Here is a 23,415-nt window from a genome sequence, read left to right as displayed (position 1 = left end):
GCATAATAAATTTAGGCAGTTTTTTACATGATTGTTATTAGGCAAGTCATGCTAGACAAATCTACACACCCTGGCAAAAATCAGTGACCGAAGCTTAACAGTCACTGCTTGTATTATCCATGGCCTGTGGATAAAATAAAGCTGTTTTTCAATAAAACCTTTTTAAAACTAATTTATCATAAACAGTAACATAAATTGTAAGCCTTCATGGCAGGCTTGTGTTTTGTGTTTGTACAACACCTTGCCCCATTCAGCTTCTAGGACACAACTGGCTCTTCAGCTCTTCAAAAACGTAAGTAATAATGGAGTAACACTAATAATTTTCCAATAAATTAAGCGCCTTCCCAAGCAAAGGGAAGATGTATGTGAAATGCCATAGTAAATAGGTAAAAGAAATAGGATGCGCACTCATTTGAGCTTAAAATTTCAAATAGGCTACTGCAGAAATGAAGAAAAAAAATAAGAGATTTGAAAATACAGTGGGGAACAGTTAGAGATCCCACGTTCAATATTATCAGGAGAGCTTTGTAGAATAAGAAGCCTGCCAGCCCCTGTCTTCTCAGGAAGAAAAGTGTGCTTGTCTGTGTGATTATCTGCACTCTGCTTTTCTCTCGTGCCATTCTATTGACTTTAGTGGAATTACAGAAGATATACTACAAGGTGCCTAACATCACAGCTGGGGCTAATGTTCTTTTTAAAATAACGACGGCAATATTCAGTCAGCAATTACAAAAACTCATTTCAGACACATAAACTATACACTTGCCCTTTATTATTTGTAATGAATCCACTGACTGTGCCAGTTAGAATACTTGCAAAGTCTTGTTTAACATATCAGCCAGCAAGATGTTTCAGCAACGTAGCCACTGAGGTCCAGACTGAGGTTCAAAGAGCCAAACAGAATAACCTCAGATTCTCTGCCTTATATTCTACTGCCTAAATTTTAGCATGAACTAAAATTCAAGGGCAAACATCTAAAGAGAAAGAAGAATTATTTGCTGCTAAGTCTTGAGTTAGATTATGAGGGAAAATGTCCCAAATTCTAGGACACTAAAACAATCTAAGGGTGGAAATGTGATAATCACATGGTATTCCTACAGTATAGTGCCCATGTGAATGTCTGCCCCTCCCCTGTGCTAGTATGATCTAAGCTATTTTCTCCAAAAACGCTCACAACAGAAATCAGTTTTCCACTCTGGAGTGCATCTGTATTAAATACAGAAAGGGTAAGCTCCTGTCCATGGGAATTTCATGGTCACAGTGTGATAATAATGCAGACTTGGGCAGGAGCTGCATGTTTTGCATAGAAACTAAATCATACACAGGACAAACTTAAAGAGTACTGACTATATGTAGACTCGCGGAGCCCGTCAGTGGCTTTCGCCTCCAGCTACAAAGGAAGACTAAGAATTATGGTCAAGAATCACAGCTGCTGCCATGGCATTGACAGCAATAGGTGATACAGGAGTGCCATGTTGTATTGGCCATACTGTCATTAACACCACGTCAAGACTTTCCCCAAGCTTTTTTTTTTTAACACCAGGGAGACCCTGCTACTGATCCTAGAAACAACTACAGGAAATTCAGGACAGTCTCTCCCCCTCGTGGCGAAAGCCCTAAAACCCTGGTACTTCAATCAAGAAGCCTCTTCTCTGCCTAGAGCTTTTCACAAAACTTTCAGAGTCTACTTAAACCATAAAATTTCATTTTTCTATTGTCTGTAGTATTGCTTGTGACACCTTATAGCTGTTCTGTCCACAAAAGCAGTACCTTAAATACATCTTAACCAATTTGTAAAGCACATTGGGATCCTACTAAAGGAGAACTATATATAAATGAATGCAGAGAACGACTGTGTCAATGATTCTCCAGAATTTCTTTCTGTGCTAGTCTTAGTTTTTCTCACCTCAATTTTAAACAAGCAAATAGTTCAAGATCCTACTAGCACTGAGATCTTCAGAAGAAAGGAAAATAAAGAAAACGTATTATTTTAATAATAATGCCATTGTAAGACTTTGCCGAGATACAGAAGCCAAAACAGGAGTTAGGTTTCCTCAAGTCTCTTCTAAACACCAGCTTCCATTCCACTGTCACAACAGACATTTCACAGCACATCACATACTGCTGAACTCTTGTGCCTGCCACCAGGCTTCAGAATCCCAGGGCAAGGGTGTGTTCAGCTCATGCAGAGACAGCATACCCACAAAAGCTAAGTACCTTTCTTTGCCGTTTCTTGTGAAAAGGAAACATTACCTCAGCAAGTCGTGAATGCTTGTGAACATTCTCTCCTTTCTGCACGCTCGGAGCAAGCTGCTGAAGCACACCTCGGCTGCTTGTGAGGGCACGGGTCAAGCGAGCAAACTTTCCCCAACCTCAAAAAAACGTGAAAGATTATACACGTTACAAAAAAAAATCTGGAAGTGTATCACATAAAGTTAAAAAAAGTTAAAATTAAAAATGAGCAATCTGTGTTAGTATTGACCACATTGGAGTATAATTTAACCATGTATCAGGTAAAAGCAAGACACAGAAAAGGTGGCAGGATGGTAAAGTAATAAAACCCACAGTGACTGCAGTGACTTTGTATTCAATGGCTCTACAAGAGTGCTGTTACACAAACTGCATCTTTTGTAAGGATAAACGTCCACTTCGCAACAATCTTCTATTAAATTCAATGGCCAGATTTGGATCTCACAACCCTGCAGAAGACTCTCCAGACTAATAAAGATGTAGGAATAGAATCAGGCACAATGAAAATTACAGCTGCCTGTAACAGAAGTGAATCTGGCCTCAGATGTACTGAGCGTAGTTCTGGCAAAAGCAAAGCAAAGTACATAACATAATAAAAAGCAGAGCAGACAAAGTGAAACAAACAAAATCATTAATTTTATCCTCTCTAAACAAAAGGGGAAAATATACAAATAGATTTTCTCAAACTCTAATAAAACATTTAGCAGGTTCTTGCAGAGAAGTCATGTGGTGAATTTTAATTCAGAATATTTTTACAGTCATTTCAAATACCCTTCAAAACAGAAGGCCTGAATGACAGTCACATGAACTAGTTTTAACTATAACCTTTACGTGTAGCGCTTTGGCATAACAAAAAGAGTCAGGCAGAGTATATGTCTGGATATTTTTGGTAGTCTGAAAGGAAAGTATCAGTGCATTTGGTCCCAATCTTGAAAAATGCTAGCACCACCTGGGAACTGTTGAGCAGTCTCACCTCCTCCAACTGAGGATGTTCAGCACTTTGCAGACTCAGTTCTTAATGAGATCCTGCTTCTGGAAAAATGTTCCCTCTACATTATAATTTCATCACCAAAAGATGCGATACTATTAACAGTGACTGTTTTTAAAGACCACTCTGGAGTTTAGCCTGCAATGATCCATGACAAGTAAAGGAACATGGGTGGTTAAAATACCATCCAGTACTTTGAACGTATCCTTGTTTGACATCTGTGATGGAGTTTGCAGAAACATTTGGTAATTTGAGAAGTGAACACAAAAAATTAACAAATTGCCTGGATTGGCTATTGAACAAGGTCTTCCAGACCATACCTGAAAAGACAGGTTAGCATTTTCTCCTTTAAAAATATTCCACGCAATGCATTTATTAAAAGGAAGAATCATGTACATCATACCCCTCTAAAATCAAGAACACAATTGAACATTTTCTTAGACCTTAAAGCATGTTTTAAAGGAAGCCTGGCACGAGTAATTTAATAGCCAAGTTGAATAAAATTAGCCAACTCTTTCTGGCAATATTCAGCAAAAAGTAGATAGCGTGATTTCTACCCAGGAAGCCAAGCTTTCCTGGTAAACCCATGTAAGATTAGCTACTGTGAAGCAGTATTTCTCAAAGAAACAAATCAACGTGGCAGAACCTCAACTGAGGTCAGTACGTATCTGTTGTAAACCTGACCCAAAGCACTTCAATTTCACATACATTTCCATAGAAGGTGGTAGATTTTATTTATTTATATGTAATAGATAGACTCATAAAGAGTATTCTTCATAATACGTGAAGAAGTCCAACTACCACTGATAGGCTGAAGCATGAATGCCTTACCATGTTCTCATAAAAGGTGGCAGAGGTTAAAAGAATGGATCGGGTGGGATGATCTTCAGGTGATGTAATCAGACCAGACTTTGTGAAGCCAAAGCCAGCTACAGCAACTTACACTGCCCCAAAACTATGGCTTTCACCAAACTTCCATGCAATGTTTCCCTCCTGTTTTTCAGGACCAAGGGAGAAGACCAGCGGAACGGGGAGGCTTTCCTTGCTGTAAATGTGGACTGATGAGGCCCAGGGGAGGCTGGTGTAGGGGATACGAGCAGGAGACCCGTGCTCCAGGCCGGGAGAGGAGCGCCCGAGCCTCCCCGGCCCCATCCCCGGGCATGCCCCGCTCCGGCCGGGCGCTGTCCGCGGTGCTGAAGCGAGGCCCCGCTGCTGGCCAGCGCCAGCCCCGCGGGACGGAGCTGAAGCCTCCCTTGGGAGCTGTTTGCCTCCCCCACCAGGCACACGATAGCTTTAATCCCAACTGAAATAGCCCCTTTTACTAACCCAAAACAGACTGATAAACCATTCTGCTCAAGGATGCAAAATTGGATTCAAAAACAGAGGGCAGACTTTGAGTGTCGATTTTCTTCCCGTCAGCAGGACGTCTAATAACCAGGCTATTTCGACATAAATACAGAGAGGGAGGAGGAGAAGGAAACACCTCGCCTGGGTTATCTTGCACAAAAACACTGCCAGGCATCTCTGTGGACGTGGTTTGTGGCTATGAACGTTGAGCACTGTCATGCACTCTTCCCAATCTTCTTCAATCCCCGTTTGAAAGGCAGAGTAGCAGAGCTTAACCTGTTCCTCTGTCTCAGCATCTCTTGTAAGCACCTACCCTGCGCGTCATGCTGCAAATTTCTCATCCGTGGGTGCCCAAATGGTATGCAAATGAGCTGTTCTACAAACATGCTAGCTCTTACCACATACTCCAAACTCTGACCTGAAAATGATGTAACTGTACAAGCAAGAGACTATGTCAACAGGCAGGGCTTTTTAGCTTTTTCTGAACCACTGCTGACCTGAATTCAGGAGGCTTGGAATATATATACCTGTGCTCTCCCCATAGACTGGGTGAGCACATAGGAACCCAGCATGAAGTAGCACATGACATTGTATGATGAAATGTATAAAACTGAGTCACTCTGTCTGTATCCCAGGTGTATGAATCTCATCTTTAGGACAGGACATTCTCCTTCTTGTATTGCCTTTTCTTTTTTTCCTCTCTTCTTTTTCTTTTCTTTTTTTTTTTTCCTTTTTTTTTTAATGAAAGGAATAAAAAAATGTGGGAACTCTGAAGCATAGTTATATTGCATCTACACATTCTGGCATAGGAAAAAAAATGAAAAGGAGACAGAAAGTCAGCACTAATCCTATTGAACAATAACTTCTCTAACACTACTCGAAAAGACAGTAGTATGTACTGAATGTATTGCAACTCGTCCTTCAGGATGCTAAAGACAGACACAACCTACAGCAAGCAGTGAAGCAACCTACAGCTGTGAAGACCGCTTCAGTGAACACAGGTCAAATACTGGACTTTAGCCACAAAAGAGAACATAAACATTATTTTCTTAGTGTCACAGAGCTAATTAGAGAAAGAAGATAGAACTTCCGAAGAAAGAAAATAGGTTCCACAGTGGTGTAGGAACATATTGATGTTAGTACTGCTAAGACTAGAGGACCAAATGATACGGATTACAAGTTCTCTTTCAACACAAGCAGTTAGTTGCAAGATCCCTACATCCATTTTCTTCCTCTGGAAATCAATAAAATATAAATTAAACTGAAATCCAATGACTATGGGATTCATATATAGGTATATATATTCCTCAAACAGGCATGAGCTCACATAGCTTCAGAGAAGACAGCCTGGAATTCAGAAACAAAACATAAAACTGGATGCCAGCCCCATGGTTTTGCTTTGCCTGTGCTTCTTCATGGCTTTGATTCTAATTCATTTTTTATAATTATTGGTCTCCTTTTCCACTTCTGTCCCTGCATGATGTTTTCTGCAAAGCAATCAGATGGCACTCATGTCTCCAGCTTCGAAAGGATGAAGAGCCTTCAAGATTCCAGCACTAACTTCAGCTGTCCTGCATTCCATGATGTTCTTTCAGTCTTTCACTATTTCACAGTAAAAATGTAACTAAAAACTGCTCCTGAAAACACCCAAGTCAACAACATGCCTGCAACAGGGACAAAAGCTGTCTCCTTAACTTTGTTTCTTGGGGAATCATGGCATCGGAATACACCTTTGGGATATTTTATGCACCAAGATCTCACTTCACTAGCAAACTGTTCAAGCCAAAGACACCAATTTGCTGTATTTTGAGATGAGTATGATCTGTTGATACTCAATCCACATCAACATTTATTATTTATTTTAGGTAGTTATTTGTTTCCTATAAATATCCTCTATTTGATAATAATGACTCACAAATTTAAACATTAAGCGCCATGGCAGTTACAGAATCCTTGTTATCACGTTGCTGATTCAGGACTTAAACAATTCTTAGAGTGAGACCACAAAGACATGACTGCCAGAGAAAAAGTAACTTTGGCCACGTCTGTTGTTCACACAGAAATGCGTAAATGCAAGCAAATCAGCATTCCAGCAGTTATCACCTCCACTGGAACCACCATTGCTTTCTGGCATATCAAAGGTCCCTGCTTACATCCATCATGCCTCTCTGCAGTCCTAACGCTCCTTTCCTTTGAAACTTCATAACTTAAAACTGTGTTATTTTTCCATCTGGACTGGAAAAGCATAGTGAAGTTTTTAATATACTCACTGCTTCCCTTTCATTTGCTTCCTTTTTAAGAAACCAATTCATCTAGATGAAAGTAAAGTATAACAATCAAAATATTTCAAATACTGGCTCTTCTCATATAAATACATCTTTAAAAACAGAACAAAAAAATTAGAAACAAAAAATAGAGAAACAAGAAGAAAAAAAAATGAAACATTAAGCTGGAGTTTTCCCTGAATTGAGATGAAGGAGGAAATCAAAATACTATTTTTTGTGCAGCCCTGCTTGTGATGCAAATGGCAGCTTAGCTGCAAAATAAAATAAAGCTTCTGCAGAAGAGATAACTGATGATTGCTACAAAGCACAGGAGGTTAAAACAGCTATGAGGCTAACAACCATTCTCTCATGTGATTCAGTGATGTTGAACTTGATAGCACCTTTTTATTAAAAAAAATATATATCTATAATCCAAAGCACAATTCCCAAACTTTTATAAAGCATAGATGCATCTCATTACGTTCTCATCATATTCACATGTGCAAAACCTGCTTCCTACTAGCTGCTCAGACTGCATGCAGGCTTTATTTGTTTGCACAAGTTATTGTTTTCATAAAATGATGCATTCCGCTTTATACACTATTCTCAAATGTCTCATACTTGGTGTGTTGGATCTCAAATCAAAAAAGACACATACAGACAGACTGTAATTCCAGAATATAGCATATACTCTAAAATTCAGCTAAGATGGTGACCTATCACTTCCCAAGCCAAATTTAGCTATGGTATCACTTGATTTTGCCTACTTCTTCAAAGCTACTTTTACCCACTTATTTCTTCCCGATTTGTTTTTTTATTTTTAAAGGAGACAGTATACAGGGAAAAATGGAAAGAAGCTGTTTAAAAAATTATATCATCAACATCACTGACATACTATTTTTAAGTTGTTTTATTTAGAACATACTATTTTTAAAGCATCTGCACTTAAAAGCAAATTTACTTAACTTCCATAGCAGTCATAAAATAAATATCTACTAAATTATCTGAAACAACACAATTAGAAGCCTACTTTTTGCTTGACTTTAGAAATATTTTTGTTTCATCTATTTCAATCTCTGAAATTATCAATTTTAAAAAAAGGATTTAGAATGATAAATGGTACTAGGACCTTCTATCTTCCTATGAATCAGCTTTGGATAAAAGATGACTATTAATTTTTGTGTACAAGTCAATCACCTTTCATTATAGTTTAACATTTTGCACTTAAGGAGTGACTGCATCATTTGCAGCTGAACAGTCATGCTTAAAATTGCCAGCAAGTGATAGGAAACTGAGATATAATGCAGCTAAGCAGGCTCAGCCTGACAGATTAGCTGTTCTTTAAATGAACCATGTTCTTGTACTGGATAATGTTTTTCTCTGCATAGACATACAGGCATTAATTTTGAAGAACTCAAATATTTCACACTATGCCATTCTGCAACTACGCAAATAGCACACACATTAACAAAATTTCTGCATTTGCAAGCATCCTATTACATATTAACTGGTCAAATACACGAGACTGATCTCATGTATAAACACACTAAAAGAGGAGTAGTTGATAAAAGCTGATTGAAAGTGATAAATGAAAAATAATTGATTTAGTAACCAGTTTTGTTTAAATTAAAAACAATAAATACGTAAATTCAGTGTTAAGTTTCAGATTGGGAGCTCATTTGTTTCCAAAATGTTAGGGATGTTCCTACAAAAAATGCTATCCTTCAAATATATGCTACAAATTTCCAACGTAATGTTGTACATGGTGCAAAGAACATGTCCTCTGCAAAGCTCAGGTCTGTAAAAGTAGTGATTTTTAGAAGCAGCTAATACAATTTTACCTCTTTTGGAACTTCCAAAAATATTTTTCCCCTCCATGAGTCCCAGAACCCATTGGAGACGATCAATTGTCTAACACTCCACACCTGCTTTTCCTACCTTCACAGTATCCAGCTGCACAATGAGATCTGATATTAAAGACATGGTCATGCATGTAACATTCTGTTTGGCAAATTAGCTTTTCTTTTACAAGGAACTGCTGCTCATCTAGCCATCAAGTGACTGGCATAATATCACTTAATAAGAGCACACAACAAAATTGCAAAGCTAGCCTATAGGAAGTCATTTATAGAAGAGAAAAAACACAGGATAAATTAAGGGTTAGAAAATAATGTGTGATTTCATTTGTATCACATTTGATTTGCATATACAGCAACAGAGAACTCTACTGGCATGAAACTGGTGCAACTTCAGTAATTTTAGGAGATTTGGAAGCAATATTTGGAACACTTATTTAGTACACCTACTCTTCCATACATAGAGTTGTACGACTCGGGGAGGGAGTACAAAGCTGTCAATAATTGGCCTCTAAATAATATGTCCAGTTCTTCTGCTCTGTCTGCAACTTTCAGTAGTCATTAGCAAGTTTCCATGGGCCAGATGAAGAAATTTTGCTTAGCACCTCTGCAAGTTAGTGCACTTGTACTTAGGCTTAGTCATTATATTGTTTTAGATATGGACCTGCTAATAATCACCATGATCACTGCAAGAATAGCATGATCTTAAGATCCAACAAAGGAGATTAAAAAAAAAATCTTCCTTCAATATACTTCTCCTGAAACCAAAAAGAGGTTGTAGTGTTTCCTGTACTGAAAGTGGACAAACACTTCTCAGAAGAGCACAGGTCACTGCTACAGTAAGGATCTTCTGCAAAACCAAAGAGAAAAGGCACAGCTGCCACCCCTGAATGAAAGCTCTGCTTATCAACTGACTACCTCAAGCAAAGGCCTTCACTCCTACCAAATAAATGAGAGACAGCTTTACTGCATCATGCTGATTTATCTATGATGTCAGTTCTCATCAGGATTCAGTGAAGACAACTAGTCAGAGGAAAAAATATTGTAGACCCAACCTTTGCAAGAAGACTCATTTTTTCATTTTATTAAAGCACTGAAAGCCCAAACAAATAGTATTCAAAAGGAGAAAAAAAAAAATGTAACTTGGAAGAGGGTATGTTTGTCAAGGTTGTACTTCCTTTTTCATGGTAACAGGTGTTTCCACTTTGAGAAACTGCGTTTTTAAAGACTAATATTTTGAGAATAAATGTAAATCAGTTCACCTTCACAGTAAGTTTCCTGTTTAATTTAATACGACAAATATTATTAAATACTACAGAAATGCAAACAACAGGAGAACTTACGTCCTTTCCCCCCGCCCAGAGGATGCAAGTCTGTGTAATTCTCCATGTGGGTACAAAAGGTTTGTTTCTGACAGGATCTGAATGTGAGTGCAAATTTATGCCTCTCTCACAGCTGAGTTTGCTTCCAGCCTTCTAGGGTGTAACTCAGCAAAGGGTTAACAGCAAAACACAGCAGCACTACTTCACTCAACCTGACAGTTTGAACCTGATTCAATTTAAGACTATGGTAATCTTTTCACAGATGTAAAAGGACACTAGTCCTGAACTTTAATATAAGAATCCCATAAGAATGCTAATTCATGTCAAGCCAGGCAGAATGAAATAATTCAGATAGTGGTTAGACTCAGATAGGGTTAGTATCTACATTTCTACATAAAGTGTCATACGCGGTTTGTACAGGGCCAATACCCTTCAATTCCCTCTGAGATCAAAGAGACTGTTAAGCAACACTGTCACTGCCTGAAGACTGTGCTGACCTGGGGATTAATAATGAATTTAAACGGAAGAGCAGCACCTATTTGCTAAGTAAACTCCGCTTCCTGAAGCACTTGGGGGTTTCATTAGCAATGACCTGTTCTAGTTCAGGCCATAGCCAGTTCCTTTAAGAAACCTGTAGCCATTCTTCGCACATATGCAGTCCATATTGGCATAATGACAAGTTATTTTAACATCTAATCCTTTGGCTTTGGTATTTAAAGGACTTCATCTCTTTCAAGACCAGGGCAAATGAACAGAAACAGCATAAATATATAATTGTGAAAAAGACAAACCTTTACATGAATCATCCTCAATGGGCTGCTTGAAAGCCGTTATGTCATTGAAAGTACAAAGAAATAAAACCACTTTATCCTGCTCATTTCGGATTGGAGCGATTTTCACAAAGAACCAGACAGGTGTTCCTGGAAACAAACATATCAAGAAGTTGGTCAATGGTAGACAGAACAGTAAGGTGCTAGTTTAGATTTGTATACATCCAAATCAGCCTTCTATAAATGTTACTTGAATATTTTGGGTTTTTTTGCAAACACCTACCAGGAAAAATGACAAAGCAGCTGACAAGCGTTAGTTAAATTCTGTGCTCTACTTCTGATTAGCTTTTTAATCTTCAGGAATCACTTACTACTTCTGGGTTTCATCTACAAAGCCCATATGTGAACTTATGACATACTTTGAGATCTGATAGGAAAGTTTCCCTATCATATACCTACACATAAGCAAGGGTGCATGCAGCACAGTCTTGCTAGTTCTATGCAACTCTTGCAGAGAGGCCAGCAATGCCTAGACCATGACCATAATAGAGTCCCAACTCAGGAACATGACCATTTTGGTTGATTTTAGACTTCTCTGCAACCAGGGAGCACCAGTCACTAGCAACTATGTCAGCTCTGGCTTTGTCTGCAAATCCTCCCATACAAGGGATATTCTTTGCAAGCTGACTTTGACTTTCTCATGAGCTTGCTCACAATCACTCTTAGCGTGAAACAGGACTCCACCAAATTCAGGAGAGAATAAGCCATCAACACCAGGCCATGGGTTGTGGACAGGAGTAGGATGTACTGCACACAACCGTACTTTTTTAATTACTTCAGTAGAAAAACTCCTAGTGAAAACTGCTTCAGAGATTAGAGCCTGCACATCACAGAAAAAGATGCTCCCAGATAATGATCCTTCAGATGCTGCTGTCAATTTTCCTTGACATCTGTCCACACAGATCACCTTGAGGAGAGAAACTGTCAGTCAGCCCTGCCTTTCTGTATTTCTAGCCGTTCTGCTGAGGCTGCTGGAAAGGCAACAGTGACAGCAATGAAGTTCCATTTATCAAGACTGTGTCTACCACTCCCATTTCACGGGAGTCACTACAGCAATGTTGGTAACACTTGAGTATAACAAGGTTGGAGGCCTCAGAAAAAAAAAACAGTTGTTCCCCCTCCTATCCTCCCCTATGTCATAACATGGGTTTCTTGAAGGCACCATTTTTTCTGTGTAGTCTTAACTTTGGTGTTAAAAAGATGGCTAATTGTACATGAGTTTTCAGACTGTCCCTATCCCCTCAGTGACCGCAAAGAAAAAATTCTTCATTGCTTTTGTGAACCTAAGATGTAAGAGCCAAAGAGAGGATTCAGGCTTGCTTGCTGTGAGCAACATTTCTCTCAAGTTTCCCTTCTGAACTAGACTTGACAGAAGGATCTATATACAAGGAGCCAATACCAGCTGTAAAAATCAGCAGGCTTTGACCATCTGGGAAAACCAGAACAAACAGCACTACATCTAATTTTTTGCCACTTGTGCAGGACAGACTATTTCATAAAGGGTGATCTCAGAAGACTATTTCTTTTCTGTCCTGACCACAGGACCCTCATCTAGGCTAGAGACCAGATTCTCTTTCACTTGTATTACTCGATATTTTAATGTGAGTACATTTAACAACTTGTGTCCTTACTGTCTAAGGATCACCAGGAACCCTCAGGTACTTCACAACTTACTCTTCAGCAAAGCAAGCAAAGGCAGCATTTTTCACCTATGTTAATATAACAGAGCATGTTGCTACCAGTGCCTCACCTGGCTGTTTCCCAGCCTCTGTTCTTAGCAATCTTTTCTGGCCATAGAAAGCCAGGGCATCTCCAAGACCCATGGAAAACTTCCATAAATGAAGCTTGATTCCCCACTGTGCCTGTATAGCACAGGCAATTTCAAAGCCTGGCTGCGCTTCCATGCCATATGTACAGCCACCTCTATAAACAGCAGGGTATATGATGCAAGGAGCCCTCCACTCAAAGAGCAGAGAAATCCAAATGGAGTCACGGATGGACATTTCTGGAGCATGCCTGCACAACAAGAAGTATTCAGGGATCAATATTGGTGTGTGTGCATTTTGTTTTTAAGAGCCAGCATTCCTGAACAAGCCCTTCCAATAAAATATAATTAAACAAAAACGCTAAATGAAAGAAAAGATTCAAAAGAATAACAGTGCCAGCAAAATCATCACTAACTTGTTAATGAGCTTAGAAGACACTGCTGCAAAGCAGCCAACAGTAATTTTCAAGACAGCAATGCCCTTTACACTCCCCTTTCTCACAATTTCCTAAAATTGCCCATCTCCATCTCTTCTTGCCTACTTGTTCTTCCCAATTGCATATGTGAATTCTTGCGAGGCTGATCAAATCTGTACACTGGTTTTACTCTGACACTTTGGTGACCAATTACTTTTTATTTTACCCACTTCAACAACCTTCATTAACACTGCAACTTTTTTAATCAGCCAGAATCTCTGTCTACAGCCTACATGCTCTCACTTTTTTGATTAGGGATTTTTTCCATTCCCCAAAACATTTTGTATTGTTTTCTTACTTCAAGCTACAGCCATTCTGCTACAGGCTACTTGTAATATTAAGCCTATAGCTCTGAGGCCAGATTCCATACTCAGCTGCATCTCTGCTTCTCACAGCTGTATAAATTACTACCCTGCTTTTGAAGATGCTGTGCACATCAGAGAAACAGAAAAGATGCAATTCATCCTCCTATTCTGGCTATTTGTCAGATGTATGCAGTTATTTCCTCTGTGTGATTATGATACGATATGTTGCTGCATGACTTTTCCCATGTCCTGAATGCAGCAAGAGGAAAGACTTCTCCTGACAACCTGTAGGAGGCTGCTGCTGGGCAAGGGGCTTACAGAAGCAGGGTTCTCACCTTCTGACTCCTTCAACTCCCACTCCTGTGCTGCATTATTTCTATAAAAAAGGATAAACACAACTCTTTCATCTAGAACCAAGTATATATCTTCACAATCTGCCCACTGGCAATGAGAAAGAGGCAGATATCCTTGCTAACTAAAATTAGAAGTTTTTGATAACTGTCATTATCTGGGAAACCCTATCATTTCCAGAGTGTCAGAGTGCCATGTACAGGATGTGTTGCAGGTAAGAGTATCAAATCAAGGCGGTACACAGGGTCTGTGTAAATCATCTTCCAGTTTGAGATCTACATAGTAACAAAGCAACAGCAGAAACAAGTAGATGGAAAATTCTGCCCAGCCATCCTATCTACCTCCCCCGACACTAAGCGGAACTTCTCCTTGCAGTATGTTCATCACCATCTTGTCAGTCTCCTTTGGGAATAGAAGACAAGTGGATACAAAAACAGATACATGAGGTGAGTGTTCACAGGGCTGAGCTACGTGGGCTTTCCACAGTACTCTGCAACCAGGACTTCATTCATCGTGGAACTGGGATCCAAACTGTGAGAACGCACCGAGAGGCTTAGCCGGTATGTGGCTGTGCTCAGCTTTTTCCCTGCATACTGGTTTAATTATCAAAAGAATTTTACTTTTTTAAACATTAAACAGTTTATTTAACTATTAAACAGGAAAGCTTGAAGTATAAACCAGTTATAAATCAGGTCGGAAACTAGAATTTCAACCTCCTACAGGCAGCCCTCATACTCTTGGTGTCAAAGCGGATGTCCTTGCTCAGCCAGACAATCACTGCTGGCAAGAGGCACAAACCAGGCTATTCTAATGAAAAATGTGATTTTCAGATTCAGTCCATGGGCTATTCAGGCAGTAAGAGAAACTGCAGCATGTGTTTCAGAGCTCTCATAGCAAAACAAGAGCAACTTCCCCTTATGCCTCCAGCGTGCCTTGATGTACAACCACTCAGAGACTGTTTACCAGCGTCTCCAACAATACATCTACTTTCATTTACATTTTGTGTTCAGTTCTGGCAAAGTCTCTCACTGGTGGAGTTCAATGATAATGCCAATGCACAAACAAAGAGGTAAACACTCGTAAGCCACGTTGGCTTCCGTTAGATTTGGAAGCAACAGTGAAAGAATCCAGAGTTTTTCTAATGGCATAGGACCAATCCTGCTAGAAAAGGAATGTCACTTCAAAGCTGGTGGAGAAGTAGTGAGAACAAATCCTAAAAGATTAAAATCTACAACGAACTCCTGACAGTGATCTGTAGCACCAGCCTGTCTTGCGGTACCCATATTACGTAGCTAATTAGAGAATTAACAGGTGCAGCTCGTAATGGTCTTCACTGGCTTGAGCACAGAACTTAGGGCGGTGCCTTAAAGGCAAGACAATTTTAAGAGACATGATTCAGGTCCCATATCTTCTCCAGACCAACATACACTAAATATCTCCACACCTTATCATTTCCCATCTGTAACACAACTACTAATGTCTCTTCCTTCTCTTTTCCAGCCCTGTGTATTTCACCAGTGATATATTCACCCTCCTGCCAGGAACACCAGCATTCGACATGCGATTTGGCTTTGGTTAAGGTCCTTCAGAAACTCAATGCACGGAAGTGAATGAGGCATTAAAGGTCTATTCCTGCTTCTCCTCCTGAGCATACTGATGACCTCCCCACCCCTTCAGTTTTCCCTCCTCTCAAACCAAAATAGTTAATAATGAAAATCAAAATCACCGTCTAAACATGTTCTGCTCCATACCTTGAACCGTTTAACCAAACAGGTCAATTTACCAGCTGTTTTTCAAAACTACAAAAAACACATTGTTTAAATAAAACTGCAATGAGCAGTTTTTCTTTCCACAAAGTAGAATGAAATTAATTTATACATAGAATAAAAAAAAACACGTTTGACTATTCAGCTGATGTCTTCACCCTCCTCACTGAACGGGGCAAGTCTCCCCAAAGCAGTACAACTTCTGTATTAATTCATGTTTCGATCAAGTGGTCATCAGACAGCTATTGCCCTGAACATAAACAGTCAAGCAGTATGGCAGTGAAAAAGCTAGGACTTGCTGTGTCTGCAGTAATTACTACGTGCAGTGATGCAGACAGCAGGACTTCAGTTATGTAAACAGCACAGCTGACCAGTACAGTCACCCTTTTTGGAGTTTCACTTATGCCCAGGTCACTGTGAGATTGTTTCTGTCTACCACCACAGACCAAATAGTTTGTCCTATATCAAATTAACACAAAAGCTGATTTGGAAGAGTTTGGCAAGCCACTATATCCACATAGTTTTTAAACTAGAAACACAGAGGAGTCTCAGGCATTTGACCATGCAAGACAAAAAGCAAAAGTCTTCCTATAGACTTTAGCTTTCAGCAGAGAGTGTGCACTGAGTGAGAACAAACCAGCTCAGTATGTGAGAGCTCACCACGCTGCGCCAGTAATAGCAGACATTACAATACATTTCCATCACTTTAAAAGATATTGCCTTCATGGTTCCGTACCTGGTGTTGCTATGTACTGACAGCTAATGCTTCTAAAGGTCAGACCTTTACATGCTAAGATAAAGAAAATCAATTTCAGCCCCCAAAGGTGAAATCGCTATGCACAGAGTTATCCTATGACACTGGAACAACACAGTATAAAAAGGTTCACCACACACCCTACTGCCGCCGTGTTGATATGGTTTACCTGTTCTTCAGGGAAATCAAAACCAGGAAGTGTGTATAAGGAAGGGTAAGACACAGGGAAGCCTGAAAATCTTCTTTCCATTTACTTCAGATAAAATATTTAAGGAGTACTATTGGAAAGTCTCACTGTACTGACCATAGAGGAGATGACAGCAGGTCTTGTTTGCCAACACATCCGAAGTCATCAAGGTCAATGGAATTTATCAGTTTTATGAATCCGGAATACTTTGGTTTAACCTTCCTGAGGGTAAGTGAACTCATGCAGATGGATTTCACAAAAGGATGCAGATGTGTATAATGTTTGAAAAATACGGAGCTAGATTTCAGTGGCAGGCTCAGGAGGCTACATGACAGTTTACACTGGCTCCCTTATTCCTGCTTCTAGTCCTATGCAAACATTAGTTTATCAATGTATATACCAAAAGTATCCATCTGCAGACACGAGAAGCACAGCACACACAAATATAAATTATTAAATGGTTTAAATCAATACCAGTTATGAGAAACTCTCCCTAGCAGTGGGCAATCAAAGGTCTACCACCCCCAAAGTGAATTTTGCTCTCTATAAATTGGAATGGGTTGAGTTGTTGTTTTTTTACCTTGTTTTTCTACCTCTGTAGAAAGCACTGGTTACAAAGGTAAGTGCAAGCAGAATCTGCCAAATCACTATTTTGGGCTTATTTATCATTGACATCTAAGAGTGCCAAAGGGTACGTGTGTCACAGGGATGGGGGAAGAGGAAAGCCATGTTTAAAAAAATCAACAAACAACAACAACAACAAAAAACTTCATGGTATTCAATTTCTTAAGCATTCACTAAAGATACAAGATGAAGATTGACCTGCAGTAACAACAACCTGGTTCACTTGATACTCTTGCTTTATTTTCCTCTTTTTTTTTTTCCCTGAAAGGAGAGATTGTATTGTTAAACAGCTAGAAGTACATTAATGTAAAGGCTGTCGAAAATGTCCCATTTATTCAACAGCACAAAAATGGAAGAAAAAAATTGCTATTTATCACAACAGTTAGTTTAAAGGGAGGGAGTGGACAGGTAAAGAACAACAAAAATATATTTCCTGGCTAATTTATTGGCTAATTTGAAGAAGAAAAATGGAATAAGTGAAGACTAGAAAGAGGGAAAAAAAAAAAAAAAAAGAAGGAAAGAAAAGGAAGAGCAGGAAAAAAAGATGCCTAACAAAATTCAGGGTTCTTTCCAAAGCCTTCAGAGTAGGCTGAAACCTATCATGTTCATTGCCCAAGCAAGCAATTGCCATAGTTTCACGCAGAGGTTAGGTGACTACAAGGACAAAGGAGACAGCAGTCTGGGTGCTAGAAGACTGGTAAACAAGACAGTATTTTCTGTGATGAGGTTTTTCTCAGAATGAGCCACAAGGACATCCCTCTTTTGCTACTACTCAGTTACAGCTCTCTAGTGTTATTAGTCAGTCTCTCTAACAGTAGTTAAGGTACCTTTAAAACTGGAAGTCTAACAAACATAAGAGCACTGTGTTTTGTTAAACTTAAAGGAAGCTCTGTGCTTTCCTTTTTCCCATGCCTGTGACCCTCCATGCACGCAGCAGAACCATTGCAGCCCTGCTTTTTGGCATGTCGCACAACACAGCTCCTGCACAGCTGGACTTTGTTCTAGGCCGCCTCTCCTCAGGGAAGCGCACAGCAGGGCAGGAAATATTCCTCACTCCACAGTTACCTTGCTTTAAATCTGCATAAAAGACAGAGAGGCCCCAGGCTGTACTACAGGCCATATGCTGCAGCAATGACAGAAGAGTAGCTGCAGAGCCTCTTGGTGCCAAATCACTGCTAAGAGAGAATTCCGTGTCCTCCCAGATCCCACACTGCAGCTTATTTACTTGGCTTTGGATGCATAGAGGTGAGCTGCATATGTCCCTACGGCCAATAACTTAGCTAGGAACAGAAATCAGCTCTAAGAAATAGGTAAACATTGGAGGTGGGTAGCACTGGAAGGCATGAAGCATAAAGCAAGGCCATCCAGACAGTGCATGCAGCTTTTCTAATGAGTTGGATTAGCAAAGCTGTGCTCCAGAAAAGCCCTGAGCAATGGCATCGTGTCACAGGTCACGATGCTTTGAACAGGACAAAAAGACTAGGAAACAGATGAAGACAAAATCTCTTAAGGACTTCTTTTTTCCTCTAAAAGATGAGAGAAACCAATTCCATGTACTTTGGCACCACCAGCTCTTGAAAGAGCAGACAAATTCTGATAGAAAACAAGCAGCTCCACACATCCACAGATGAGCACATACATATTGTCTATTACAGCACATACATATTGTCTTAGCTTTGTGAGTCCCTGTGGTTCTCTCTCCAAACTCCAATGACCATAGAACAGTCTGGGTTGGAAGAGACCTTAAAGACCATCTAGTTCCAATGCCCCTGAGATGCCACCACTAGATCAGGTTGCCCAGGGCCACATCCAACCTGGCCTTGAACACCTCCACGGATGGGGTATCCACAGCTTCTCTGGGCAACCTGTGCCAGTGCCTCACCGCCCTCTGAGTGAAGAATTTCCTCCTAACATCTCATCTAAATCTCCCCTCTTTTAGTTTAAAACCATTCCCACATCCTTCTTGTGCTGGGGGCCCCAGATCTGGATGCAGCACTCCAAGCGGGGCCTCACAAGGGCAGAGCAGAGGGGGACAATCACCTCCCTCAAGCTGCTGGTCACACCTCTCTTGGTGCAGCCCAGGCCACAGTTGGCCTTCTGAACTGCAAGCACACGCTGCTGGCCCATATTGAGCTTTTTGTACACCAGAACCCCCAAGTCCTTCTCTGCAGGGCTGCTCTCAGTGAGTTCTCCCAGTCTGTTCTCCTGTCTGGGATTGCCTTGACCCAGGTGCAGCACCTTGCACACTTGAACTTGTTGAACCTCATTAGGTTCACATGGTCCCACTTCTCAAGCTTATCCAGGTCCCTTTGGATGGCATCCCTTCCTTCTGGTGTATCGACTGCACCACTCAGCTTGGTGTCATCTGCAAACTTGCTGGGGGTGCACTCAATCAAAACTATGCCATTGATAAAGATACTAAACAGTACAGGTACTAAGACAGACCCCTGAGGGACACCACTTGCCACCAGCCTCCACCCGGACATAGAGCCATTGCCTACAACTTTCTGGGTGTGACTGTCAAGCCGACTCCTTATCCACTGAATGGTCCACCCTTCAAATCCATCTCTCTCCAATTTGGAGATCAGGATGCCATGTGGGACCATGTCAAAGGCCTTGCAGAAGTCCAGGTAGATGACATCAGTTGGTCTTCCCTTGTCAACTGATGCAGTCACACCACCATACAAGGCCACCAGACTGGTCAGGCAGGATTTGCCCTTGACGAAGCCGTGCTGGCAGTCTCAGATCACCTCCTTGTTTTGCATGTGCCTTGACACTGCTTCCACGCTCAATACTAGCTGGTTATTTCAACAGAAAGACCAATGGCTACATGCATAAAAGTAGGTGGGATTATGTTTCCTCAGAAAACTGTTCCTTCTGACAAAGAATAAGGTAGCAATTAGGTTAACTGTTGAAAATCGCATCATAGCAGTTTATGTGATACTATTATTGCTATACTTTCTGGTTAGAAACCCTGAGCCCACCACAGCAAGACTGATCAAACTGATCATCACAGCATCATAGTAATGGGAAGAAGTTGCTAGCAGGATGCTTCTGCAAGGTACCCTGCCCTGTACACAGACACTAACAGTTTCATGGTTAGAAAACAAAATCGTTAAGAGCAAAATGAAGGTAACAGAATGCAGCCTTTTAGCTTGACATTCGGCCAGCCTGAAGACACCAGTGAATTTGCACTTCAGGTCATATTAGGCAGATGAAAATAACTGTGCAATGCCATAGTCATGGAGTGGGGCAACAAATTTTGGGCAAGTATTCATCTGCTGACATGTGGAGTTACAGACAGACTAAAATTCCTAGAAAAAAGTCATGCTACAGTTAAGGAGTAGTTTTATGCAAAGCAAAGACAGTTTCATCACAAGACATCAAAAGGAAGTAGTTCAACTTCTAAAACAAAATATGGCATCCTTTTATTATGAAGCCATATCTAAACACTGGTTTTACTATATCAAATTTGAGAAAAAAATTAAAAGTAACTTCTCTGTAAGAATAATCGTTTGCATAAACCTAGCTTGGGCATTAACACTGCTAATGAAATCTTGGGTGTCATCATCACACACGAATTGCTCTAAAGGTCAGAACAAATTAGAGCTTCCTCGGCCTCCATGAGTGACTTTCATCCCTAATGTTCTCATTTCTCCCTTGTAGATCAGCTGGCAGAACAGGGGTTTATTTAACCCTACGTAAAACACAGTACTCCAGGCTGGCAGACTTGTAGCTCGTGTTATGATTTAAAACAATTTTACACACCTACATTAACGAACAAACCAATCAACTACTTACTGTTCTTCTTGTACATCAGGATTTCAAAGGAGTTCATCTCATAGTTCTCAAATGTTTGTCGGACCTTGTCAATTGTATCTTTGTCTGTCAGCTCTCCATACATAAAACTGCAAATAAAGCAAGGAATTCAAGTCAGATACGAGACAAAGACACAAAGCCATTTGTTTACAGTGTGAAAAGAACCTATTTAGAAATAGCCCTTCTTTGATTTTGTTTCACCTGAAAAAGCATATTTGACAGACGCAGCCCCAGGAGATAAAAGACAGAACTGGGATAAACAGATTACTGTTTTCCTCAAGCAAGAAGCACAACACTACAAGCTATTTAACAGAAAATAAATCTGTTCCCAAATACCTGCAGGTGCTGCTTTTTTGCATAACTTCTGCTCTGTGATATCCTGATAGCTTGCAAAATCCATCGTTGCTGTACACAATGGGCCAATCCACTATCTGGGCATTACCCAAGACAAAATTAGTATCTGTATGAAAGAACACATCAGTTAGACATTAGACAAGGCTACGGTTGCATCAGTAGAAAGACTCATTTTGGGATCCCAAACTCATTGCTTCCATTCCTGCATGTTTTTTTCCCGGATACTACTCCAAATGCAGTCAACAGGACTACTCCCTGTTTTAAGTCAATTTTTATGGTAAGAAAATATTAATTACTCATGCACAGATAAGGAGGATGATTTTATGCAAATGAACACATGATGTTAAGCAGGTAAAATTCATGCTTGACTAAGGACAGATTCATCAAACTGGCTCCCCCTGTGCCACATACACTGATCCACCATGACACTCGAGTTTGAATGAGAAGCCTCTTCACAGCCGAAACAGTACAAGAGGTATTTCTCATTTGAACATATACAACCTTCACTCCTGGCCACACAAGCTCAAATACTCCCTGCATGATGTGTACAGCACAGCACCCCAAACTAGACACCAGACAGCTAGGCTCCATACTTACAACAGCAGAAAGACCTTTCTGTTCACTGTACAAGCTAGAATGAGTTTCAGCCAGTAAGAAAAAAAAGAACGAGCAGGATTCAAACCTCCATTCTCACCGGTTCTTTGAATGCTACTTTTGTATGATTAATATTCCATTCAAACAATGAATATACTCAATCCTAGGCCCAGACCTTGCTTCTCTGCTGCACTGGCTCTTGTGCAGCCAACTGTCTACACCTGTGCCACGACAGACAGCAGCATTGGTGTCTGGGCACTGACATGCAGGAGGAGGAGATGGTGGCTCTTCTCACAGCTGCAGAGAACCCCCAGCTTTTGACAGAAGGCATAGGCAGCCACATGAGATTCAAGGCATCCATATCGAAGGGGAGTCTCTAAGGGTATCTGCTATGCTATCTGCTTTTGAGGATCTGCCCCCAGCTGCTCAAATATACATAGCTGTCATCAATAGTTCCTGCAACTGAGAGACACAAACAAGACTTTTTACCTATTAATTGCAAATAGTTTTGTTTATTTTAACTTCCTCTTTCAAAATGTTTTGTCCTGTTGCAAACTTCAAGCAGGTTTAAATAAAACATTCCTGTTGCTATCTAAATCCATTGCCCAATCCCATGAGCAAGATTAAGTGTATCTTTATACACTCTTTAGAATGAAATATACCAGTAGTATAACTTCAGGACAGCTTAACTGCTTTGTTTCTCACAGCCTCTTCTAAATACCATGGTTTTTGCTTGGTTGAAGTACTTTGTTCCAGAAACAATACATGTCTTTTACCCCTTCCTACGAATAAGTAAGCCAAGTCATTTCTCATTGCTAAAGCAAGTGCTTTTGAGTGTCTATTATAAACACTGCTCTGCACTGTTAGGATATTTTTACATTTTCATCAGGAAGTACAAAAAAAATATGCAAATATAAATCTTAGGTTGTGTTCTGCCCTGATCTGAATGGTGTTGATTATTTCACGCATTCGTTCCTTCTCACCATCTCCCCTTCTCAAAAGGTAATTTACCCTTCTCTCCACTTCTTCAAGAGCTCCTTGAAGAGCTTCTATTAACTGAAGCAATGACCTTCCTTGCACACTTAAATCTCAACATTGTCTTTAGATAAATAAGCTCATTTTTTGGTATTTTTTTACTAAAAGCTATATAGCATACTTTTCTGATGGCCAATACCATGCAGATCCTACTTTTACCAGAGAGCCCATGAGGTAGGACAGTGCTCATAACCCCTTTCTACAGATAAAAACAAGGCATTAAGTCTACACGGGGATTTAAGCACTGAAAGGCGAGACTGCTACAGCCTAGCCCCTAGGTGCCCAGCTCTCATATTTTAAGATCGAGGTTTTTTCCTCTCCTGTAGTTCTTATGATGCCAACTATTTTAATGTAAGACCACTTCTTGCAGATTTTATGTAAACCCAGCTCTCACAGATAACACCCAAGATTCTTTGCTACTATAGCAGGAGCTAAAGAATCACATTCTCACTCGCCTACCTTTTGGCCAATGAAGCCTGATTTTTTGGACCACCAGTTTCCAAAGATTGCTTAGAGAACATGCATACA

General features: G+C 40.2%; 1 protein-coding gene across 9 annotated transcripts in view; it reads right to left on the bottom strand.

Moving 5' to 3' along the window:
* Nucleotides 1-23,415, bottom strand: part of KCNH1 (potassium voltage-gated channel subfamily H member 1) — a 199,470-nt gene that overhangs the window by 152,298 nt on the left and 23,757 nt on the right. For all 9 annotated transcript variants that reach the window (XR_013948916.1, XM_080586329.1, XM_080586328.1 and 6 more), the window contains 4 exons: nt 21,241-21,364; nt 20,887-20,993; nt 10,819-10,947; nt 2,254-2,372 (listed from right to left, as the gene is read on the bottom strand). Coding sequence is in view for 8 of the 9 variants with exons in the window: in XM_080586328.1 (XP_080442454.1) it covers nt 2,254-2,372; nt 10,819-10,947; nt 20,887-20,993; nt 21,241-21,364 (479 nt within the window). In the remaining variant the exon portion in view is untranslated. The remainder of the gene's footprint in view (nt 1-2,253; nt 2,373-10,818; nt 10,948-20,886; nt 20,994-21,240; nt 21,365-23,415) is intronic.

Source organism: Anser brachyrhynchus, assembly GCF_964034855.1.
Source record: "Anser brachyrhynchus genome assembly, chromosome: 3".
Taxonomy (NCBI): domain Eukaryota; kingdom Metazoa; phylum Chordata; class Aves; order Anseriformes; family Anatidae; genus Anser; species Anser brachyrhynchus.
This window is presented reverse-complemented; position numbering and strand designations above follow the sequence as displayed.